The 20,314-nt window shown below is 37.2% G+C and overlaps 1 protein-coding gene across 4 annotated transcripts in view; it reads right to left on the reverse strand.

The window, feature by feature from the left end:
- Positions 1-15,523, reverse strand: part of Nlk (nemo like kinase) — a 148,817-nt gene extending 133,294 nt beyond the window's left edge. For 2 of the 4 annotated variants that reach the window (XR_003581114.2, XM_027924499.2), the window contains exon 1: positions 13,920-15,519. Coding sequence is in view for 3 of the 4 variants with exons in the window: in XM_027924499.2 (XP_027780300.1) it covers positions 13,920-14,377 (458 nt within the window). In the remaining variant the exon portion in view is untranslated. Of the gene's footprint in view, positions 1-13,919 lie in introns of all 4 variants that reach the window. The other 2 variants (XM_027924500.2, XM_027924498.2) reach the window with 2 other exon arrangements.
- Positions 15,524-20,314: the final 4,791 nt, after the last annotated feature.

Raw genomic sequence — 20,314 nt, forward strand, 5'->3', positions numbered from 1 at the left:
TTGACCATAGAACCACCCTGTTTTGCAACCAAAACCAAGGATCTCACTTTCAAGAGCTTGTTGTCAATATATATGTGTTAAGCCTAATATCTCATATGGTAGCCTAAGGAACAAGCATAGCAACTGCTCTTTCCATACACAAAGTTGTGGCTTATTAGACACAGAAAGACAATTTCAACCATTTCCAATCATTAACTAATATTTCAGACTTAAAATCTATTTCTTAGGGCTTTGTACTATATATAGAAATAATCATTATCCTTTGGGAAACAATGGCTCATTTACTGAAAATGAGTTTAACAAAGGAATTATTTGGTACTGAAAAAATACAGAGCAGTGAATTGGGTGACACAAATCAAAGCATCATCAGTTCATGTGATTATATTAGGGTAATTTACTTAAAAAAAAAAAAAACTACAGCAACTTAAAATTTAGCTTCAACAATGTAATAGCCTGAATCATGTCACATCATATCCTCTGTCACAGAACAGTGAAACTAGATCTTAAGATTCTTTTTTTTCTCTCTCTTTTTTTTATTGGTTGTTCAAAACATTACAAAGCTCTTGACATATCATATTTCATACATTTGATTCAAGTGGGTTATGAACTCCCATTTTTACCCCGTATACAGATTGCAGATTAAGATTCTTATTTTAAAAATGTTTCCTTAATTCTCAACCTGAGATAAATACCACAAAAAAGAAAAACTTTCCGGAACGGAATATTTCTATTCTGCCTGAAGCTTAGTTTTGACTGGTACATGTTTCAGTTACACATTTGATTCACACTGAATTTTCTTTTAAGTATTAAAAGAATAAACAGCACTCCAAAATAGTCACAAGCTTTAAAACTTATGTTCCTCCTCTAGTTGGAGAGCTAACAAAACGTTTTACATGGAATATGAGTTGATACAGTGACCAGAAATTTCTTAACATTGTAAGTCTAAATTTAATTGAAATTCAGTCTCACCAACTTCTGTAGAAATAGCCTCAAAGTAAATACAGCAAAAGTCTAATGCTAATCTACAAACATAGTTTATTGATATATCCATGAATAATTCTTTTAAGTTTTCTAAGGCACACATTTTCTCAAAATATAAAGTAGGAGACCATATATGCTCAAAATAGATATTCAGTATAGTCACATTTAATATGAAAGACTACAGGCACACAGCTCATGACATTAAGCCAGAAAACTTGAGAGTCACTGGCACACACAGAACAACCAACAGAGTATTTTAAATATTTATGATTTTTTTCAGGTGCATTGTTCTTGGCTTAATTTATAAAGTATCTTTATTCATTTTCTTATGCTTTTACAAGAACACTTTCTCCATTTTCAAAGGACAGTTTGAAAACTACTGGTATATTACTGGTAAAGCAGTAAAAGAACAAGTTTTGGCTCAGCCCTCAACCAGTTGTGTGACCTTGAACAAATCTCTTAGCTTCTCTGAGTCTCAATTTTCCTATTTATAAAATGAGGGAATTAGACTAGATACATTCTCAAGTATCTTCCAACTCAGTAATTCCTTTCAGGTAGAACTCCAGGCTTGTGAGAATGAAAAAGCCCTCAAAACAAATGGTCAAAATCTACCTTTACAATGTTAGTAAAACAAACAGGATACAAAATTGTAAATACAGTGTGATCATGATCCTAATTCTAATAATATTACAAATAGACCAAACTCACATAAAAAAAAAAAAAAGACTTTAATATACCAAAATGCCACCAGGGATAATCCCCAAGTTGTAGATTACAAACAACTTATTTTTTTTCCTTTTGGCTTTTCTGTATTTTTCAAGTGTCCCACAATAAATGTATTGCTTGATAAAAGTGAGAGGGACTTAGACAGGCAAAACTCTCCTTTTATGTACTAAAGGAAATTAGCACATAAATTTACATTTGGAAATCATTCTAGAATTGGAATGAGATTCTCAAAAACAGAGATAAAATTTTCTAGAGTCACATACCTGATACCTATCTATCAATAGTCATATAAAAGCTGCTGGTTATTATCTTTGAATTAACAAGTTTTTAGGGGTTTTTTCACTTATACTAAAACTGATAGCAATTAGAATTCTAAGACTTTACATATATTAATTCATTTAATCCTCACAATAACTCTACTATTACTAGATATACTGAAGACCATGAAGTAACTTGCGTGCAGCTAATGAGGGGCAGAACCAGATTAAATAAAGACAGTATGTCATCAGAATATAGACTCAACTTTTAAACCAAACTGTCCCTTTGTACTTAAATGCTATCCTCTCCTCAGGTTACTCTTTATTGGTTTTGTTCTGAAAGTTCTTCTACTTTTCTTAAACTTGAGAGAAATAATACGTTAAGTACTGGGATTAAAAAGACTGGTCAGTCTGGCAAGGTGGCACATACCTGTACTCCCAGCAACTCCACCAGCTGAGGCAAAAGGATTGCAAGTTTGAAGCCAGTCTCAGCAATTTAGTGAGACCCTGTCTCTAAATAAAATACAAAATAGGACTGGGGATTTGTGGCTCAGTGGTCGAGTGCCCCTGAGTTCAATCCCTGGTAAGTATGTATAAATGAATGAATGAATGAATGATAAAAAGGACCAGGGGTATAGCTCAGTGGTACACTGCCCTGGGTTCAATCCACAGTACTTAAAAAAAAAAAAAAAAAAGACTGGCCAAATTTCTTTCACTTGCTTAAAATTATAATACAATTCCAAGTCATTATTATTTCAAATGCTTAGATGGGGGCAGGGGTAGAATTTAATCTCCATACATATCAGTAAGTGAATACCATAACACCTGAGGAATTAAATAGCATTAATTACTGTTTAATATTGAATGTTTTAATAAAGAAAAGTGCTTTATTGATTGACATTATTTATCAATCACAGCTCTACAGAAAGTCACCAAAACCAACCGCTATACCTTTCTAAAATTTTTACCAAAATGTTTCAATTATGTTGTAACTAATTAGTTTGAGGTTTTAAAAGAATACTTGTATACTTTGAACTGTGGCTACAGTACATACCCAGTTAACTCCACAACAATCCTAACTACTATAATATACAGAACCTGGGAAAACAATCAACTAAAGGCTGGTGAAAGGTTCTCACATAATTCTCTGAGACAATTCAAATCCAAACCAAGTATACGTGTGCCCCTTTTTCTGCACAGTACCCACATTACTTGCCAGTTTGTATGGTTCAAATTTCCCCCACATCTTGGCAATCAGGTTTACTAAATTTCCAGCCCTGTTGAACTAACTATATTAAATCAATAGTTTCTTATTTTAAAAAATTAGAAAAGAGATAGACGTAAAGAAGAAGAGTAGGGGAAAAAATCTGCACCAGGCTCCTGTTAACTTAGATGTGTAATCAGACAATCACCAGATAATTGCACCCTTTGGGTACTTCTGTGCTAGTAAGATGATACAGTGAAATACAGTCACCTGGTTTTATTTCAATTTACTTAAACAATTTGCAAATCTGTAGCTCTCTGCCATGGTATGTTAAGAAAATTAGCATGTAAGAAAAATCACCTGCTTATGTAAATTGGTGGATGATTTTTATCCAAGCACACACACATACACACAAAAAAAGCTCCAATCTGGGTCAAATGACTAATTTTATCTATTTGTTCAAATATCTCTCTTCACCTTTTCTCTGTAGCTCAAAGCAAGAATTTTAGGTCAAGGAATGAATAAACAAAAAGTTTCTGGCTTGTTTATTCCTCTATAAGGATTTGGCTGCCTGATACCACTGAGCTCTATATTACTTAAACTGAAAACAAGACTGAGAACCTTATTTGGATAATAAAACCACAATACGAAGAGAGGAAAGAAAAGAAATCAATGTGAGATAGCTGCTCTAATTGGGAAGGAAAGCAAACAAGGCAAGGATCAGGTATGAATTTTACCTTCTGTTACTTTAGGAAAGCAAGGCTTCAAAAAAGAAAATAGCTCAAGTAACTCAGGGCTAACAGGACAACTGCAGAGAACATCAATCCTGTTTCCTTTATAAGTATACCTGGTCAAGTTCTCCTAAGTTTGCCATAAATTAGATGAACGTTTACCTTGATCATTAATGACTGCCTTCCCAGCATCCACTGGTAATACTTACTCATCCTTGCCATGAACAACTAACTTCATTGGCTGGTCCAGGGTGGGCCTGATTGCTCTAAAAGTAATCTTATCTCCATTAATAATGATTGGTTCAAAAGTCATCATAGAATCCAATAAAGGCCACTAGAACTGTGCTGGTCAATAAGAAAGGCAGTACATAGGGCTACTGAACACCTAAAATGTGGAGAAATTCAAATTGAGATGTGTTGTTTGCATTAAGTACACATTTGTAATCCTAGCTACTTGGGAAGCTGAGGCAGGAGAATCACAAATATAAGGCCAGCCTGGGCAACTTAGCAAGATCCTATCTCAAATTTTAAAAAGGGCTGAAGATATAGCTTGGCAGTAGAGCACTTGCCTAGCATGCAAAAGACTCTGGGTTCAATTCTTAGCACCCCCAAAAGGAAAATGATGTACCCTGGATTTTTGTAGGCTTAGTATGAAAAAATGTAAAATATATCATTAGTCATTCTTACAGTAATTATAGGTTTAAATGACAATAGGTTGGATATAATAAATAAAAACAGAAAAATTAATTTCACTTCTTTTTACTGTGGATGCTAGAAAAATGTAAAAATCACATAACAGCTTTAATTATTTACCTATTGGATAAATAACAGATTTATCTGCTGATTTGCTAGAGGCTTCCATAAAAGAGTTCCTTTCCTCTTATATAAGAGCTGTAGGTAATCACACTCCTTCTCTGGGCATTGTATGCCCTGAACTGCTACAGCCTTAAAGCTGTGTCAAGGGTCATTTTCCAAGAGGTCCATCTGTAAGCTAGTGAGTCCCTGACTCAATTTCAGAATTTAAAAAAGACTCCAGAAAAATATTTTTATTTGACCTGCAAATTAAGCCCTGGCTCCCAAAATCAATTTGCCTGATTTCTCTCTTCTTCCCCTACCCCTCTCTGTCTTCCTCCCTCCCTCCCTCTCTCTCTCTCTCTCTCACACACACACACACACAAAACAAACAAACAACAACAACAAAAAAAAACCACTCAGTATTAGATTTTATTTGAAATGTAAAAATCAGGGATAGGGATGTAGATCAGTAGTAGAACACTTGGCTAGCATGCACGAGGCCCTGAGTTTGATCCCCAGCACTGCAAAAATAAAAATAAAGAATTTTTAAATCACTCTAAATATTTAAGAAAACAAGCAATTAAGGGGCTGGGGGATGTGGCTCAGTAGTAAATGGATTCAATCCCTGACAGGAAGGGAGGAAGAAAGGAAAAAAAAATAAGTCTAAAACACTAAAAAGGTACAATACTAAAAGGAAAGCAGCATTCTCACATTTACATGTAGGGAAGAACGGAATGCCCATTTACAAATAAGCAGGTTGTCCTCTACGATTGAACCACAACATATATATTCCTCGTCAATCAGAAATACAAGTCTTTAGAACAACTGAACATTTCAAATCTGATCTCAAATTTCAAAACTCTTACATAGAAGTCTCATTTTTCCTTTAAACAATTTTAGAAACTACTCAACAAGCTATTCTATAGTCCTGAAAAGAGAAAGTTGTTTGCTAGTTGTGGTCACTCGCAGAGTATACTTGCCCACAAATAAGTGCACTATGCCTTACAAATATTAATGCCATTTTATAATAGAATCTTAGAAAACATAGAAATGAAAAAAATGAGCAAACCAAGGCTCAGAAAGCTTAAATAACTTTACCAAGGTCTTAGGATTGTTGGCAGCAAGGCTGGAACTAGAATACTTATCTACTAGCTAGTTTAATGTTCTATTATTCTATCATTAATATATATAAATAAATTCTTCCCAAGGAAATGGCACCTTGAACTTGATAAACATCAAGTCACCTGGTTTACTAAGCTAGGAACAAAAATTCAAGATTTGAAAGAATTTTATTAATAAAAACAAAGTGCTGCTATACTTAAAACATTATAATCAAACATGCTATATATGTGTTTATATGTTATATGTGTACACGTATATATAGTATGTATATATATGAATGTATGTTATGATTTCCCCCCTTTAATACACATACAAAGGGATCAAACAAAATCTCTCTCTCAAAAGCCATCAATAATCTATTTGATATATGCAATGGTCTCTTCTCCCCCTCTCATTTTCTTTGACTTTTTATATGTAGCAAAGATCACTCCCATCCTCCTAACAATTTTCCACCATACTGGGTTGTCATTCATTGTGAATACATTTATTACCTGACTGTGCTGTACTTGGGCCTCCAGTAACTTCACTTACAACAAAACATTCCCTAAGGCTCAGAGGGCCTCAGTTATCTCTACCCTCCTATTTATAAAGCAGAATTAAAACTGACCAAGTCACTATCTTACTTAAAGTAAAATAGTTGACATTAAAGTCTCAATAGTTGACATTTGCAGGGAGGGTTTCAATCTCTTTTCATTCTCCACCAATTAAGGTTTTTTTAAATATTTTTTAGTTGTTGATGGACCTTTACTTTGTTTTTATTTATATGCAGTGCTGAGAATCAAACCCAGTATCTCACGCATGTTATGCAAGCGCTCTACCACTGAGCTACAACCCAGCCCTTCTTATGGTTTTTAAGACATTTTTCTTAATCATTCCCCTTGTGAAATTGTAATTCTTTAGGTATGCTGTATATCTCTTTTTTCTTTTTTTTCAAATTGTTTGATAATTTTTTATTTGTTCTTTTTAGTTATACATGCAGTAGAATGTATTTTGACATCCATATATAGAGTATAACTTCACATTCTTGTGGTTGTAGATGATGTGGAGTTAAACTGGTGTGTATTCATATATGAACACAGGAAAGTTATGTCCAATTCATTCTATTGTCTTTCCCATTCCACCTTCTCTCCCTTCCCCCGCACTCCCCAGCCATCAGTCCAGTGTGCTGTATGTAGATATGTGCTTTATTTACAAAAAGAATAAGATTCTTGCCCTCCCATCCCTGCCACAAAATCCTCAACTCTTCAGCATGACATTAACTCCAGCCTGGTGATCTCCTGCATTCACCCAGAATGTCCTTTCCCACTGGTTGACTCCCATTCTAAAACCTTTAAAAAAGGTAAAGTAGTATCAGGAGAATGGTAGTACCAAACTTACACGTAGGAAGAAAGTGACTGCCCATTTATTTGTAAAATAGGAAGGCTTTCCTCCACAATTTAAGTATTACCTATTCTAGGAAGTGTCTATGCTCTCCATAGAAATCCCTTCTTTATGCTCCTCTAATGTCCAGAAACTATCTCTACTGCTGTATTTATGGCACCGAACTATAATCATCCATGTACAAATCTATCTCCCTGACTAGGGAGATTAATCTTTAATCCCTATCATCCAGAAGAGTGTCTCATAAATAGTCCACATACAATAAATGAGTTTTATAAGAAAATGTGAAAATAATATATCCTTATTTAATGTTTCAAATTTAGTTTCAACTCTTCACTAAGGATATGGATTCCCTGAAAGTAGAGGTGTATTATTTTTTCATACTATTTACTTGACTATAAACTCCTTCAAGGAAACATCATGACGTAAATATCCCCAAATCTCAGTATCAAGCACAACAGAGATAACAAAAGAAGCTTGATGGAGGTTTACAAAGTTATTCATAGAACTAAATATCCTCATTTACTACCTACAAAAGTGCTGGTCCACAGCAGGTTGACAATAAAAATACATGGACTAGTGTGTTCCAAAAGTGTCAAAAGCTTTCACTGTCTGATTGTAGATATTATTCAATTAGCCCAACTAACTTAAAACACAGAGGTAAAACTGGGCTTAGGTAAAGATCACCATGGCCGACATTCTTGTAATACTATCTATACTCATACCACTACAACTAAATATTAAAGTTCAATCTCATCATAATTTCTTTTGAAGTCATCTTTCCATAATGTCAGAGTGCCAGAATTCTTGTTAATGTTTCTTGGCTAAGTATGTCAGAACTACCAATGAAATCTATCATGACTCGTCACATGCTCATTGACAGTTATAACTGTTGCCTCAGGCACTCTGTTACTCCTAAGCAACAACAGGATCAAATTGACAGCTATTTTAGTTAGGAAATCATTGTTGACCCAATCAACAAATAATTCATTGTGGTCTTATGGATGCATAGAGAATGATAACTATAATCTTATAATAAAACAGTTTTTGCCCACCAGCTTCATCCCATTTACTGGTTAGGTGACAAATGGAAATTTTTCTTTGGTCATAACAATTTCTATCAATATTAAGGAAAACACAGTATATGAACAGTTGATTCTTGAATTGCTAGGATATCAACAAGTCTAATAACCAAGGATAGTCGCTCAATTATACTATAGAAATCAGTGATAACTCTGCCACACCAAGCTGTTCGTTCCAGAACTCCAGGAAAGAACTTTTAATATCAAGGAACATTTCTATAGCTGCCCATGCTTTGAAGGTAAAACCCCAGAATTCTATAAGCATTTATCCAGGTAATGCATTTTACAAATATTCTCCTCTAGCATAGCAGATGAAAGGGAACTAATTCTATTTGCTCCCATTTCTCTTTCTGGACTTAACACCAGTGGTACTAACTGATGGTTAAAATATTTAGAGAAACCTTTTAAAAGACAATGTTTCTGAAATATCTTTTTAAAAAAAATTGTCTTCCTTTTCTAGGCTGATATTCAACAGTATAACATGAAATTTCTCCCCAAGCATAAAATAAGTTTCTTTTGTGTATGTGTGTGTGCGCTATGGTTTTATTTGTGTTTTGTGAACATAATCTGGATAATCTTGTCAGGAGTTTAAATTCAAAATGATTTTCAGTGTTATAGGCTATGGGGTTTCAATCACCAAGAAACTGGTGCATATCATTAGATTGTGCTACTTTTATTCTTTCCTTTCTTGTCTTTCTCTACTTTGTGACCATGAACCTGCAGTTTCTAAAAGTAAGTTCATTTGTAGTAGAAATTAACAACATACATCTCCACATTTCTAGCTTCACTAGGCTGCTTTGTTATATCTAGAAGAGCAACCGTTCCCTTTTTATGGTGTAGGCTCTGCTTCTTCAAAGCTCTTTTCACAAAGCAGACCCCTCAAAGAATCCAGCTGTGGCTGTTAATCTTGGCTGGTAGTAGGGAAACTTCTCAACACTACAGATTCTTAACCTGTAAAACATAGTTAATATCAAAATACATTTGCATATACTACTCTTCCTGATGCAGCTAACTCCAGGATTTTCCCTAACATATATCCCAAAATTTTAAAATTTTAACCCCCATATTTTAAAATCATAGTTTGGTATTTACAGAGTAAGAAGACTAGAGAAATCATCAATAGTGGGGAGGGGAGCTCTAATTTTCACAAGAAAGAGGAACAAGCTAGACAATCTCTGCCATGTATAAGCGTTTACAATGAATAATTTTTCATTGAATCAAACACATTTCCCCCACCTCACTGCGATCTTCTTTAGCAATTCACACTTTCTCATCCAAACACAAGTAAAATGAATTTCCACTAAAGCTGAACTTTACCAAAAAGCCTGTCCTTTACTTGCTACGTTCTGAAAAGAAAAAAATAGTTCCCTTCCCAGTATATAAATCTACAATACTTTCTAAAACAGTGCAGATGATCTGACTAGAACACCTACCAAATGCACAGTAACATGAATTTTTTTGTTAGTTTTTAATTAACTGAGAAAACAGGACAGAATATTTGCCCCTTGGCACTGAATCTGATCTTCTTTTATTTCCCTGGCATATAGTACAACTAAGTCATGCCTCCAAGAGTCTGCATGTTGATTTCACCTGGTAAATCAGACAAATCCATGAGGACTGTCCGTGCACATTAACAAAATAGTTTGATTTTTCTACCAACAATAACTACAATAAGAACATTTATTGAGGGCTTACTGTGTGCTTGATAGTACTCACTGGTTTATAAGGATTACTTCATTTAATCCTGAGATAAGCACTATCATTATCCCCATTTTATAAATGAGGAACAGAATGGGTAAATAATTTATCAAGATCACAGAGTTAGTAACTAAATATCACTACAGTGAAGCTTAAGTTTTGAAAGATAAAAGTAACCTGCTGAAGGTATTAGAATAATAAGATTCAAAGCTCTCCAACTTTACTTGAAGTACAAAGACAACAGACCTAATGAATCCCAAAATCTTTGATCTTTTAATTAATCAGACAAGTCAAAAACCAAAACACTAATTTTATCAAATAGAGGCTTTTCCCAGACTCACTTTTGTCAAGGCAGCATGTGCCATTAATCCAATCTATATTTTACATTGCCAATGTCAAAAACTGTCTGAGCAGTCCTCAAAATGCTCTCATGTGGTCAACTTATTGCAATTCTTAAATAAAAGTATACACTTCAAAACCCCCCTGAAGCTCTTTGTCCCAAAGTTGTCATACCTTTAAAGCACAGTATTTTTCTCTGGAAAATGTGCACTACACTGTACAAAAAGGTACATTTTATATTCTATTCACCAAATGAGTGAGATTACTATTTGTAGGCTGTTATGTGTTTGCATTTTTAAAATGTCCATATGGGCATCTGGAAACATTGACACCTGATAACAAAGGTAGAATTAAATATGTTTTGATAACCCATAAAAAACTCTATTACTGGCAATGAATATATCTGAAGCTAACCCATGATCACATTACCAGGTAAACTAGAGATAAAACATAGCAGACAGTTGTTAATGAAACCTTAATTGAACTGTCAAAGCACCATCTTAACCAGCAACCTAATGGGTAATTCACTTCTTTTATACAACTGTCCAATATTGATAAGTTATCCCACTAGTTAAATTCAGCAGAAAGATAATCAAGTAAACTAAAGTGTTCCATAATAAATCTGAATGGTAAAATGCTGCATCACGGAAAAATAAATATAAAATAAAATGCTATATTACTTCTATAAATATCTCTTTTCTACATGTAAAAACAAAATTCCTTAAAATTACAAGTCACTTTTTTAACCATCAGATAGTATCCCTGAGTGCATGTCCAGAAAAATAAATGAGAGCAGATATGGCTCCTTGTCATATGCTATGCCAGAAGAATACCTGCAAAATGTACTAATGAATGTATGTTTGAATCTAAGTGGATCTCATGATATCCAGGTAGTTATATGGTGCATTGAATCAAGTGATATACCATTGGAAGAACATTTTTATGTTCCATTTTAATCATTTTAGAAAATAGTTATTTCAGACTCATAAGATACCTCTCAAATTAAAAAAATACTATTTCAGTAAGAAGTGAAAAAAAACTAATGTCTTGGGTTTCACAATACTAGTGCAAATTCACACTGGTTTGGTTTTCAATCTCTAGTTTTAACAATCTTACTCAGCACTTAATTCCAAATACATTAAGCAATTCAGACAACAAAATCATCAATATGTAAATATAAAAATAGAAAAGTATTTGCATACTAAAAACACACACTTGGGAACTCTTTCCTTTTTTCATGTTAAATTGTATTTTACCAGAAATAGTTGATAAAAATACTCAATGAGGAAACAAGGAAAAACTTGGTTTTTCCTTGGAAAAACCAGATCATCAGAGGATACAGCCATGTAAGGACACAATGAGCTAGCGACCACCTACAAACTGAGAAGCCAAGCCTCAGAAGGAACCAAACCTGCTAACACCCACATCTTGGACTTCTAACCTTCAGAACTGTGAGAAATAAATTTCTGTTGTTTAAGTTAAAACAAAGAAGAATCTGCCTAGGACACCAAATAACCAAGCATTAAAGATAATTTGGCAGTGTGCTAGGTGCTAGGGAGAAAAAGAAGTACTTTTGTGGATACAACCCTACCCTCAAAGGGCTTACAAATGCAGTCAGTGAGACAAGGCAAACATGAAACAACTGTATTCAAAAGAAGATGTGGTGCACACAGGCAAATGTCAAGTCCATGGTATGTTCCACAGGTCAATCAAGGAAACTCTAGAATGATTCAAATCAAACACATTTAGATTTTCAGATATGGGTGATTTGTATTATACACTATCAGAATGTTTGCTATATGAAAAGTTCTTCACCACCTTGACCCTTTAAAAAAATTTTTTTTTATCCTGTACTACAAACTTGAAGTTAAAACTTCTATAAACTTAAGCTTCTACTTCACACTACCTTTTGGTATAAATGTAAGTGAATAATCCCTTTAGAATATACTCAAGAATGCTGCAACCTGTTTCCCTTTCAGTATCCCTAATTCTTAGCATTAAATGCAAAACACTAAAATGAGAGCATTCAGAGTTTAAAAAAGAAAAAAAATCCAAATTCTCATAAATAAGTAAATCAATGACAAAATTTAAAGAAAGGAACAACTGTTTTCCTGTATCTCCTCTTAGCCTCCAAAGCTTAGAAATCCTCAAGAGTTAAGCAAGGAATGGAATTTCATAGTGAAATCCCTGAGAATAGGCTATGGAAGGGAAAAGAGGAAGACAGGAACAGGCAGGTCTCTAGGCAAAGTGACTGAAGAGGTACCATTATCAGCTATATTCTTTCCCATTAGGAAACCCACACACCTTGGAGAAAGGAGAATGCAGCAGCAGCAATCTCCATGAAGAGCAGGTGAGAAAAACTGGACTCTACTAGTTTTTAAAAAAAGAAGAGGAAGAAGAAGATGAAGAATCAGATCATTTAGCTGTCTAGGTTATAAAATCTGAACTATAAAGATAGCAAGTTATAGTGCAAATGGTACTCATCAATTTTAGCCTCAAAACAAGGACAAAAGGAGATATTTACCAAGGTAGTTCCAGAGTTCACTTTCCTGTTGTGACGGAGGTTTTTTCCAGACATTAACAAGAATCTATTTTTGAAAGCACTGAAAATACCAATTCACCTATCCACACTGGAATCCTTAATCCTTAAAAAATAAAATCCTTAAAAAATAAATCCTTAAAAAATAAAATCCTTAAAAAATAAAATTTCATATATTTTTGATAGGCATAAATTTTATTATAAACTATACTCTTCCTAAGAAGGGCAAATAGAACAAAATGTTGCATTTCAAAAACCCATAGACTTTCAAAAAATATCCTAGCACTAGCAAAAGTAAAGCAGTTTTACTTGTTTGAAAAGTATACTTCCTACAATAGCAACTGACCAAGGGATTAAAAGCAACTTAAGAGGCACTAAGTGACACTAAAACATTACACCAAATGTGGGCCACTGCATAGCTACAGTCTACTAACCTCATTTGTGGTACTCATGTGTGATGCTATATTTAATGCATTCTTATCAGAAGGCTAAAGCTACATACTTCCCAACTGTAGCTTTATGTTTAAAATAAATCACTCAAGCAGTGATTTTAACTGGTTCAACTATGAAACCTACCTTCCTTGTGGGGATCAAGATCACAAAATAAGGCACAAAAAGATGTAAAGGATGAGAAAGTAGTGATGAGAAGACTATTCCAAAGGAATCAAGTTGGTTCAGTCATTTTGGCATTGGCTGCAATTGGGCAACTATCTAAACTCAATCAAACCCATGAGAGATGACCAACGTCTTTGTAGGAATAAGTATTTCATACCTTGATCTACTGATCTTGACTTGTCAGTGACTTGCTGACTTTCTGAATAGGAAAGTTTGGTTGTCAACAAACTTATGTATGTCACTCATGAGAAGAAGCTCCACCAAAATCTGCCATGACTCAAAAGCATAGGCCTAAGACAGCCAACGTAATAGGCCTCGTAAGTGAGGGTGGCCTCCTACAGTTGAGTAGCTTGCTTCACTTTGGTCATGTGGAGAAAACCATGAGGAATGTCTCTCCCAATCAGAACCATGAGGAGACACAAGAAGTTGTGCTTCTCTTTTGATACTCACCAGACAACACCAAAGGCTCCATATCCAATAGGTCTATCCGGCTCAATATCCAGCTGCTGTTGTGGATGATGCGAGTGCTGATGATGGTGCGCCTTAACTGTAGCAGCTGCGGCAGCCTGTACCTGAGCTGGGGCTGCTGCAGCTGGTCCAGGAGCCTGACCCGGTGCCGGTGATGGGAAATATGGCTGTTGCTGCCCAGGGTTTAACATGGCTGCAGCTGCAGCCGCTGCTGCGGCTGCCGCAGCAGCCGAAGAGGTATGCTGCTGTACAGGGTGTACAGCAGCAGCCGACCCCGGATGAAGATGGTGTTGAGGGTGATGGTGGTGGTGAAGGTGAGGAGGAGGAAGGTGTGGAAGGTGGTGGTGATGGTGGTGGTGGTGACCTGCTGCTGCTGCAGATGTACCGCCATTATAAGCCGCCATCATTTTTGCGTTGGCTCTTGCGCCACAAAGAGACATTCAAAAAAATGCCCTTTGATTGGAAAGCAAACTGGGTCAAGCTGTCATTTGGCCATTTAAAAATGAAGAAAAACCACTCACTCCACCTCAAAAATCATAGAGTGTAACTGGCTTTATGTCTTCATCAGTCAATCCAAACAAGTTAGAGGATCTTGGTGTTTGATTTTTGGGTGAGCGTATGTGGAAAGGTGTAGGTTGCCAAAAAAAAGGGGGGAGGGGGGAAAGGAGAAAAAGAAAAGAAAAAAGGAAAAAAGGACCCCTTCCCCCCAGGATTCCTGCCACAAGTGGTACTAAAACTCCATTCTTACTTTGGGGGAGGTTCCAACTTTGAATATGGGAATAAAGGCCAAACCTCCCGACCCCCTGAACTCCACACACGAAAAGGATCAGGTAATACACCACCCTTGGAATCTTGTAAGAGGGTTGACTCATCTACCCCTTCCATTCCCACATCCTTTTCTAAACACCTACCACCTCCTCAAAAACACAATTTTTAAAAATTCCAACCACCCTAAATAAAAAAAGACGGGGAAATTTTCAGGGAAACCAGCTTCCAGCTTCCCCCCCCCTCGAACTCTCAGGCCTTCCTACATCTCCCCCTATTCTTAGTCTGGTTGACCTGATTTGGGGGGGGGGGGGAGGTTGTACCAAACTTTCCTGGGCAGAATGAGCCAGGGAAGAAGGTTGGAGGAATAAGTGAGGAAAAGAGGCGACAGGCAGGGCAGAGAGGAAAAAGAGAACCGGGGCAAAAGTAAAGGTAAGGAGGTGCAGGGAGGAATGAAAGAGAGATGGACAGCACTCGGACGCCCAGACAGAGGGAACCGCCCCGGTAGGAGGTTAGGGTCCCGGGGCCAAAGAATAGGAGCCCCGGGAGGCGGGCGGGGTACGGTCGGAAGCGGGCTGACTCCTGCCCCCGCCGCCGGCTGCTTCTGCTGAGGAGGGTTGGGGGGGAGAGCGGGTGGGTCCCCCCGCGCGACGGCCCCTGCAGGGCTTAAGGCTGCTCCGTCTCCCCCCCTCCCCCCCTCCCGGCTTCCGTCCCCGCGGCTGCTTTCTCCTCAGCCGCTGCGGCCGCTTTCTCCTCAGCCGCCGCCTCCTCAGCCGCCGGTGCCGCCGCGGCCGGACTCACCTCCCCTAGCAAAGCCGGATAGAGCGGAGCCAGCGGCGGACACGCGCAACCAGCCGCCGAGGCCCCGCCCCCGCCTCACACTGACCGGTTGCCCTGGCCAATCCACGCCCACCTGTCCGCGTCCGCCTCCAATCCTGGGCCCGAAGCTTCAGACAGGCGCACTGTTCGACCAGTGGCAACAAGGTGTGGGTCTACTGGGGAAATCCCGCCCCCGATCCGGGATGGGCAGACAGAAAGACCAATCAGAAGGCAGAGTTTGGTCTGATCGACAAAGCTGAAAGCCAATTAAAAATCAAAGATCTCCGTGACATTTTCTTTCGCCTCTCTCCTCTTTTCTTTTTCTTCTTTTATTTTTTTGGCAGGAGCAGGAAGCTGCGTGCTAATCCCGCCTGCAAAAGCTGGAAGAGAGGGGAGGAATGAAAGAGCCAATCATGAGCCAGGAACAAAGAACTGAGCAACCAATCCTTGGGTTGAAGATAAAGTAGGCTGGAACTGGGGCCAGATAGACATATGATTTGACAAATGGAAAAAAAGATTGGTTCAAGTCCCGCCTTTGAGGTCTGCTATAGGGCAGGATTGTGGGGAATTTGCTGTCATATCGGAGACGAACTCCTCAAGGGGCGTGGCCAAATAAAAGGGGTGTGGCCTATCAGGGGGCGGGACCAAGCCTAGAGGGCGTAATCCAAATCATCACTGGTCCATTGATAAGAGCTATCTAGTTACTATCCATTGTAAGACATAAGGTGTGGAAAGACGAGAAGAGGTTTGAAAAAAAAAAAAAAAGGAACGTTGAGCCTCAGAAACTAAATGTTCAAGGTTACCCAACAAGACAGGCATAGAAGAAGCTCAGTAGACTGACAATTCATAGCCTGTGACTGGTCCAACATGGTTAATTTGATCTTGACCATAAAGAGGCGTTATCTCCAGCATTCAGAACTTCCTCTCAACAGATGGTAAAGCTGTTAGTACGAATTAAAACCAAAAAATAAAAATAAACTTAACCACAAAAATAGTAATTGTCTCCCAAATTTTCTAATCAAGTAAGTTCTAGTCATTGAAATCTTTCTAAAATAAATCATCCTTTAACATTATTTCACTTATCTGAATTAACTCTTCTTTTAAAATGTGAAATAATAGACTTAAGAAACCTTGTTGTTTTGGGTCCTAGAGATCAAACCCAGGGCCTGTCATGCTAAGAATATGCTCTACCACTGAGCTGCACCCCAGCCAAAACCTTTTTTTTTTTTTTTTACTAAAACTGTAATCAGAAACCTGGAAATCATCTTTGAGCCCTCCCTGCCTATTCACTATTCTTCCAATCAATCATCAAATCTTAAATACTTCTAAATATCACTCCTCCTTCCTCTCTCATCATCACAGAGTTACCCAAATTGACACCACTAACATCTTTAATACATCTTGGCTATCCTCCTTTAAACCATCCTTTGCTGAGGGGAAAGTAACATTTTGAACTCTCATCATCCAGAAAGGAGGCTAATGTTGAGGACGCTACTACCAGAACTTCCACTGCTTTGACCACATTTCAAATGTATGGCCTTCCAGCCAAGATGCCACAATTTCATGTTATTGGAGCATTCGTTGCCCCCTGGGGGTTTCAGCTCTAAGTTTGAACCAAAAAAGAAGGGATGTGCAGATCTCTACAGAAATTATGATTCCATCAAAGAGGAGATGAAGAAGGTTGGTATCTTTCAGAGTAAAAAGTGATTTTAGAATGTAAAGAATTTCTTTCTATTGCATCTTGTAGATGTTTGTCACTGACAAATAAGAAGTAAAAATATAGTAGTACTCTCTTATCTGTAGTAGTACTCTCTTATCACTTTCCATCAATTTCAGTTATCCATGATCCACTTCAGACCAAAAATATTAAATGGAAAATTCAGAAATAAACAATTTGTAAATTACAAATGGCACACCAGTCTGAGTGGTGGGATGAAATCTTAAGCCATCCCACACTGTATACTTGCTCTCTATTTACTTAGTAGCCCTCTTAACTATTAGACCAGTGATCACCATGCTTAAGTCATTCTCCTCACATCATCTCATCACCTTGGCATCATTTCATCACAAATCATCAGAAGAAAAAGGGTGAGTATAGTACAATCATATATTTTGAGGGAAAAAGACCATGTTTGCATAGCTTTTATTACAGTATATACAAATATATGCAGTTGAAATCCCTAATTTGAAAATCCAAAATTGGAAAGCCTCCAAAATCTGACACTTTTTGAGGGCCAGTGTGATGCCACAAGTGAAAATTTCCACTGCAACTTCATATAACAGATCATAGTCAAAACACAGACACAGCTGGTGTGGTGCCCCATACCTGTAATCCCAGAGGCTTGAGAGGTTGAGGCAGGAGGATCACGAGTTCCAAAAAATCTATACTATATACTGTTCCAAAATCAACCAAAAAATGGTCCTTTGTTTTGGACAAAATGCTTCTGGTCCCAACATTTTGGATAAGGGATATTCAACCTGTATTTGTCCTATTTAATAACTACTCATAACTAGTTATTGTTATTAATCTCTTACTGTGTCTAGTTTTTAAATTAAACTTCTAAGATTATATGATTTTTTATATTTTAATTGTTAATTTATTTAAATCCATAAATGTATATGAATATATATATATATATATATATATATATATATATATATATGGAATTGCTTAGTTATTATCCACAATTTCAGGCATCTGTTGAGGGTCTTGGAATGTTTCCTCTGCAAATAGGGGGAAATAGTGTACACATCTGACCATGCCTCTACCCTTGAATAAAGTCAATAACACTAAGTAGCCTGGCCTGACATGGTTTCTACCTACTTCAAGGACCTTATCTCTTGGGGAGGGGAGGGAATGGGGGATAGTAGAGGATAGGAAAGGCAGTAGAATACAACAGACACTAGTATAGCAATATGTAAAACAGTGGATGTGTAACCGAAGTGAGGCTGAAATCTGTAAACAGGGTAAAAATGGGAGTTCATAACCCACTTGAATCAAAGTGTGAAATATGATTTGTCAAGAACTATGTAATGTTTTGAATAACCAACAATAAAAATTTTAAAAAAAGGACCTTATCTCTCATCTCCACACTCTATACTTCAGACATTCTGAACTTCTTTCAGTTCTTCAAATGCTTTGTTGCCTCCCAACCTTCACTGCATATCTTCAGTTCAAAACAATCTGTACCCATGCTCCATTCCTCTAATTCCTCCTTCTATTTGTTCATGTAAAATTTTCCTGCAAAGCTTTCACTACCCCTGTTCTAGATTATGTGTCTGTGTTATATATCTTCATGGCACTGCCTCCCTCATAGCACTGAGAACTCTATATTTTAATTGCTTTATTGAGTTTGACTCGGACAGAGAGTTTGTCTGCCTTACTCAGTGTCATATGCCTAATTCCTAGGACATTGCCTGAAGAAGGTGAAGACACTAAAGATTTACATGAGTTACTGAATATCAGAGACCAGGTATAAATCCAAGTCTGTCATTTACTAGCTCTATGACTTAGGCGATTTGATTAGCCTTTCTCAGCCTCAGTTGCCCCAACCAAAATAATATGTGCTTTATCAATTTGATGTGAGAATTGAATGAGGTGATATATTTAAAACTGCTTGCCAAAGAGTAAAAAGTTCAATCAATATACATGAATTCTCTTCTACCCTCACTCACACGTTATATTAGGGATGCCTTTCCCATTTTCCATTGTACATCAGTCTCCTTTAAAGTGTGTTTCCAGAAGCTTCTCCCCACCCCCTCATTCTTTCAAATGATGCATTATAGTTATACATAGTGGTGGGATTTGTTGTTCACATACTCCTCTGCACACCCTAGGAACTTCTTAACCATGCAAATCCTCTAGTTCTACCCCAGACCTACTGAACCAGAATCAGGGATGAGAAAGAGGAGTAAGGAATCTGTTTAACAGCCCTTCAGATGATTCTTACATAAAGAAGCACTGACCTAGAGGAAAGAAGCTTAGTCTTCTTACAGTTTAACCTATTATAATACCTACCTAACACATAGGAAGTACTCCATACATGTGAAATAAACTAATTAATCTAATCTACCAGAAACTGATGGTACATTACAAGTTATTTATTCCTTCCCCAAACATACACTGAGCCCCAATTATGTCTAGTTGTGGTGTAAGCTTCAGTGTGGAATGCCGCAGTCTGTCTGGGCACAAAATAACCCAGCCGCCACACAGCCTTGTAGGTTCAAAACAGGAACTCCTTTATTCTCCGCACTCCCTCGAACGCCACGCACATGTCCTTCTCAGGAACCACCAACCGGAAATCCCTCCTCTGGCACTTCCCCAACCAATGCGAACTCTTCAGGAATCCCCGCGAGAGCTCAACCAGAACTCAATGGGAACTCTGCGAGAACTCAAAAGTCATCATCTTAATAGCTCGGGGGCGTCACCTCTCAACCACTACTTCTGGCAAAAATGCCATGCGTCATCCCAACTCGGCCCTCAACAGTGGAAGACAGGGAGATACTTGTATTAGTCTCTGCCTTACAGAAGCTCTACATTTTTTGGAGCAAGAATTTCCATATTAGGGAGTGCACACTCCAAGGGGTACACAAAGTGACCTATTAGGCTCCTGGAAGAAGTACTACTTCTATTTCCATTTTATTTCATTTTTTTTTCAGTGTTCATTTTGTTAGTGTTTGATAATGTACATAATACTAAAGAGTGGTGAGCATGTTTATAATTTATACACAAATAAAATATACAAGTAGAGGATCTGTGCCCCACCCCAGTTATAAAAAATATTGGGAAATCA

The sequence above is a fragment of the Marmota flaviventris genome, chromosome 17 (assembly GCF_047511675.1).
Source record: "Marmota flaviventris isolate mMarFla1 chromosome 17, mMarFla1.hap1, whole genome shotgun sequence".
Taxonomy (NCBI): Eukaryota; Metazoa; Chordata; class Mammalia; order Rodentia; family Sciuridae; genus Marmota; species Marmota flaviventris.